Genomic DNA, 6,000 nt, shown 5'->3' on the forward strand with positions numbered 1-6,000 from the left:
TTAGCTACTCTAACAACACACATTGTAGTGATGCCTTAGAATTTTAACTTTTATGTTTTTCATGTATTTGTAATTCTGCAATGCTTTAGTGTGTAACTCCAAAACTCCATATAGGGTCTTAGCTACTGTTATCCCATCTTGGTCAGTCAAAACAATCCCTCTCTAGGCCTGAAACTCAAGGATACCTTAAGGTCTCAGGCCCCGGGAAATGTAAACAAAAGGGGGGAGGGGGACGAACTTGGAGTAAATTACTTCATTACATGAAGCTGTAATTGGAGAATTAACCCCCAATATGCAAATGGACCAAACTTACAAAAGTATGAAAATTTGTAACCTGGTCATCCATTTTGGGTGTACCCCCTGAGGGCTTTGACTGCCCTAAGTGCACCTGAAGGTCCTTCACAATAAATATACCTGCTTTTATTCTATTAGTTTTGTCTAGCCTCTGTTTTTAGGTAGCCCCATCAAGGCATCAGTAGAAACAGGCCAATCCCTTGCAAAGGACAAAGCTCAAGCAGGACCAACTGTCTGATGTTTGCAACCTTTGGAAAAACAAAAACTCCACAATTAAATAATTGTATTTAAGTGACTACATGCAGATTTAAAGTCAGCCTAAATTTGCTTTACTGTAGGGCCTGGGTTTGTTAGATATGTTATCTTTGCAGGTACAGAAAATTTTCGCGGCACTGCTTGAAACCATGTGTAGGTGTTCCTGGAAACTTGTCACGTTTCTTTACATCCTCAGAAGAGCTCCTGGTTTGCATGACATTACTGTTCACAGATGAAGCAGTGAAAAGAAGAGTTGAAAGCTTCCAGCTCTGAAATCTCTTCGGAATTTTACATTTTGCAAATTTCCATTGTTAACAAGACCTGATGCAGAATCCCTTGCTGTAAAAGTATATTCAGTCCGGTAACAGCTGTGAACTCAGTCCAATTTATAGCATATGGCTTTTGTCCCCTACCTATGATGAGTATAATAAAACCAAGAAGATAAATAAATTTAAAAGAGACAGAGTTTGCTTGTTGGTTTGAGGATCTTTTTGTTCTGTTTAATAGCCTGGTTGGCTGGGGAAGAGTGAAGCACAACTTGAAGTGAAACAAACACATACCAGAGTCCCATTAGTTTCCCTGCTAATGTTTTTCAAGTCTGCAACAACAAAAGCTACTAGATATGTGCTCATCTTCAAACTGACAAAAAACTCATCCTGAACAACTCCATTCGTCACAGGCGTGGTGGCTTTCTGCAGGGGAAATGAAATATTATTAATACAGACAGAAGAACACTAAGACATAAGATAAATCAATGTTAAAGGATTATTTCATGCTAGGAACAGTTTATAGGCAAGCTTACATAATATCTTTATATTTTTGTTATCTTTCAGTGGGATTGATGATACTTACAACAATGTAACAAACTTAACAAGACACAAAACATTTACGCTTATATACACAAAAATTATTTGTCAAGTTTTATTATGTAGTATTACCAAACAATTACTCTGTTGGAGAAACCAATCTAATTTGGTTTGCATTTGAAGTCCCAGTATAATCCAAAGTCAACATATTGATTAGCATTAATTCAGGGGAGCATTAGGCTAGACCAGAGACACAGTTCAGCATATTCTTCTAAAAATACTGGTATTACGTGAGTTAAATATTTGTCTCTTCCCATAAGTCTCAGCAAAACTAGGTAACCAGACATACATACTATTTTAAACAGAACAAAATATTCCTCAGATGCACTTTTACAAATCAAGAGAGAATGCATTTTAAAAACTGAGGAAAACCTAAGGTCTCTCAGTAACTTCAAAGCAAAAACATGCCCAACTTAAACACACACTGGCAACAGTAACTGTCTGCCCAGTCTTCTGAGCACACAGTAAGATACCATACAGAAGTAAGATACCGTGCTGTATCTCAACTTACTTTTTGTGCAGTTTTCTTTAATACTAGTCCTAGAAAAGCATGCTATATGCCTTGAAGTACTTTTCTATGTATTCCTTTACTTGCATAAAATACAAAAAGAATAAAGCAAAATGTTTAAAACCACTGTAGTGCAGAATACTAAAGGTTTGGAGACAGAGATGGCAGTTCATAAATTCTGAAACTTCATATATGATTTTGTTTTTGGAACCCACAAACATTTAAGAACCAGCAATAATAACCTTAGTTTTAGACAAGATCATTTGAAATGAAACAATGTTTTCACATTTAACTGTCACCAAAAATTTATCTGTCAGCCTCAAAGAGAAATGGATTTTTAAACCTGAAGATATAAACAATATAATCATTTAACCTGACCATTGTATGTGAGCAGAATGCAATCTTTGAATTCCTCCACTGCATTAATAGATTTCTGCCTTTATTACAGTTTTGGTGTCATAAGGCAGTGACAGTCTACTTAAGAAAATCTGCTGCAGATAAACTGGCTCAAAAATCAGTTCTCTTCATTAAAAAAAAAACAACAAAACCCAGAACAAACAAAACCACAAAAGGCAGCTCCACAAGCCCAAAATACACAGTTCATTTCTAGCCTTAATCCATGTCAGATATTATATATTGCCAAGTTAGTGATGTACATGCCAGCTGACAAGGCCTACTTCTGAGATCTCTTGCTCATGTAGGTATAGGTGATTATTTCAGCAATGTCTGCTTCACACATCACAAAATATTCTGAGTTAGAAGGAACCTACAAGTATCATGGAGTCCAAGTCCAAGCGAATGGCCCATATGGGGCGCTAACCCACAACTTTGGCATTATTAGTACCCTACTGTCACCAACAGCTAATTGTCGGTATATGCAGCAGTGCTAAACCATCATTTACATTCTGTACATGAAGAACTATGGAAGCTGTTGAAAGATGCCTTAGCCACTTGTCCAGCTCCTAGCAGAGCAGAGCGAGTGAGCATCCTTTCTTGTTTATATAAAATAGAAGAGTGGTTCACCAGAGTCTGTTTCTTCTTGCAATTGTTAAGAATCACTACGAATCCAGGAATACAAATGTTCATACACAGTGAAAAAGATACTATTTCATAAGGTTGCAATTACTAGCTTGGTTTTCAAAAACAAGGTATCTGCATCAGCACCTGAACTTCAGACAACTTTCTGGAACCTAAGCTGCACAGTGTTCATAAATGTACCAGCAACACCAAAGGTGTAATATTCTCATTACTGATTAGACCAATGTCAGTATTGAGTTTCTGCTGGGTAATAAATGGCATTGAGGTTTTGATGAGAGAATATCTAGTTCTGACACAGACTAGGTAATGTTAGTCTTGCTCATCTGTCTAAATGCATTAGGCTTCCATAAAGGTTTGTCCAAAGGCATAACAGCATAAAACATCACCAGAAAATTCAGATATGCTCTTACAAGATTCTGTCTGAAAATTCTAGCTGAAGGAATTTCAGATCCCTCATTCACATTCTGGAGCTGACTCTGTCTGTATTCATACCCTACTTCCCCTCATTTAGGGACAGAAGCACATCCTTCAAGATCAGGTGTATCTTTCACATAGACTGGTGCTAGTTACACAATCAGCTGCTAAAGGTTCTCCAGTACTCTGCACATGTGCAGTAGAAGCAAACAGAGAAAACTCAAAAGCAAATCTCAAGGGCTGTTGAGACCAATGTCACCAACAACAAAACTTCTGCAAAATAACAGTTCATTTAATTTCAACACGAATCCTTCAGTCATTCAATTGTCAGTAACATCCTTCACTGTGCAATGCACTGAACAGGTGTTCTCTCTACCAAGTTCAAGTCTTTGAGAACAGAACAGTTGTTTTATTATAAAGTCATATAGTTTATAGCTTATCCACTCAGGTAAATCCCCTGGACATTAATGCAATAAAAACACAATCCAAAACACTGAAACAGATTACCCAGGCAGCAGCTCTACTAAAATTCCCCTACAAAAGTAGGTACCTTTGGCATATTTGACAGAGCGGAAAGTTTCTCATCTCTCTTGATCTTGATTAAAAAAGTAGCTTTAAATGATGGTTCATCAAAGCATGGAAAAGCAGACCTTGCTGCCAGAGGTTCAAACTGAGTTGCTGCAAACCACCTAATGGGAAGAGTGGAGAAGAGCAAAGCAAGAATATTAAAAGCATAAATGTCAGTTTATTTATGATAGAATAGTCACTTCCTTCCCAAAACTTCTAAGAGCTTGTTATGGGAACAGCTTTTTGAATAGTAGATGACAAGGCTGGACCAGTCAGAATAAATGTTGCATTAACAATTTTTTTCTTTAAAGCTGAAAAACCTACTTATTTGAGGAGTAATCTTCTTGGCTATTTTTTGCTTTCTGAACAAAGAAGAATGCACTTAGAATAACACAATTACAAAGCAACCACCAAAATATAAGCCAGCCTGTTTCCAGAGAGAGGGAACAAAAAGAAGATTGAAAAATTAAGTTAGTGAGCATGCCTACTAAATAAGAGTTTGGAAACATCTGCAGAAGACAGGACTGCAAGGAAGGTTTTTCATCTAATTGCCAGGCTATTTCCTGCAGATGCTCCCACAGTTCAGCTAACTGTATGCCTGCTCCCTGTGCTGGCTAGTAGATGGATTCTGTCCAAGTTCATGTACTGTCTTGTCTCTAATCCAACAGCTATTCATATCACAAGAAGACTTCTCAGGAGTCTACGTTCCTTCCCCACTATTTTTATACTAACTAGCTGTGGCATTTACAGCTTTTGGTGGAGAGCATCTCTGACTTTTGCACCCACAAGACAACACAGAGTACAACAAGTTTATTAATTGAAGTATTTACTGAAGCTAAACAGAGAAGATGCTCCACATTGCTTTTTTATCTTGCTGGGTTTTTTTAACATACTGCCAAGCTACCCGCAAGTGTTTGGGGGGTTTGTTTGTTTTGCATCGTCATTCCAACTGTATTTTTGGATATACAGCTTTTATGAGAAGGCACACTGCTGACAATTCATAAGATTAAACTGCATGCCTGCTTTCAATTTCTTACTCTTTTCTTCCTCCTGACAAATTAATACAGTTTCACCCCATGATTGTGCAGAAGAAAAACAAAGAATAAAGAACCATTCTGCATAAAAATATAAATAAGGTCCAATTTATTTCTTTATTTTGCTTTTGGCAACAAGTTAAGCGAGTTATTTTGCGATTTGGTAATTTTTGTATTTTTGTGACAATATAAAAATATTCAAAAGAAAGTAAAACTAAACTAAATATATTTTCTTGCAAAATCAGCTTGATAGTTTGAGTTTTATACAGAAAATGCAGTAACGGCAGAGATTATCAGAGCAGTCTACATTTGTAAAACTACAGACAACAGGCACACAGAGACAACGCACCTGCAAAAAGAAGAAGCAGGCAAGACAATGGAAATTATGATATCACTGAAGAGTTATCTGAAAAGGGTTTACTGAAAAACATGCAGGTTTAAACATGTGCTACATCCTGTTCCTGAACAAAAGCAGTTAGCACTGGACTGAAGGGGGACAAAAATTCAAAAAATTACTCACAGATTGTATTTTTTCTCTGTGAGCAATTATGTGTTCTCTTTCTACTACAGTAAATACAAAAAGAAAAGAAAACTGCAGCTACATCAAAATATGAAAAAACCCCCTGAGTTTCAATCATTTAAGTGATTTTTGCCTTCTACACTTACTGGAATCTTACATCCACTTACTTCATGGGAATGAAAAGTCTTTAATGTTTGCAGTAAGTTGCTTAGCTGACCTGCACAGCTTTTCCTGTCTCTTGTTTATCGCACCACACTGTTTCTAGAAGACCTGCATGGACAGTTACTTGCCCACAAAGGCATGAACACTCTTAAGCATATGACCAGCATAAGGCCCATTTGAAGTGGGGGGGGGGAGCAATTTTTAACAATCTTCCTGACAAAAAGCACTAATTTACTCTTTATAAAAATGAGTGCGATGTTTCCCTTTTCTCCAGTCACCTGAGACTTTGCCTGACTGCCATGACTTTTTCATATATGATCAAGAGTGGCTTTTGTGACACCC

The 6,000-nt window shown here is 37.1% G+C and overlaps 1 protein-coding gene across 1 annotated transcript in view; it reads right to left on the reverse strand.

The window, feature by feature from the left end:
* LNPEP (leucyl and cystinyl aminopeptidase) overlaps window positions 1-6,000 on the reverse strand; it is a 34,325-nt gene that overhangs the window by 24,836 nt on the left and 3,489 nt on the right. Inside the window, exons 3-4 of the mRNA XM_008634538.2 lie at window positions 3,926-4,064; window positions 1,110-1,241 (exon numbers count right to left, since the gene is read on the reverse strand). Coding sequence (XP_008632760.1) covers window positions 1,110-1,241; window positions 3,926-4,064 — 271 coding nt within the window. The remainder of the gene's footprint in view (window positions 1-1,109; window positions 1,242-3,925; window positions 4,065-6,000) is intronic.

This window comes from Corvus brachyrhynchos, unplaced genomic scaffold (assembly GCF_000691975.1).
Source record: "Corvus brachyrhynchos isolate BGI_N302 unplaced genomic scaffold, ASM69197v1 scaffold22, whole genome shotgun sequence".
NCBI classification, from domain to species: domain Eukaryota; kingdom Metazoa; phylum Chordata; class Aves; order Passeriformes; family Corvidae; genus Corvus; species Corvus brachyrhynchos.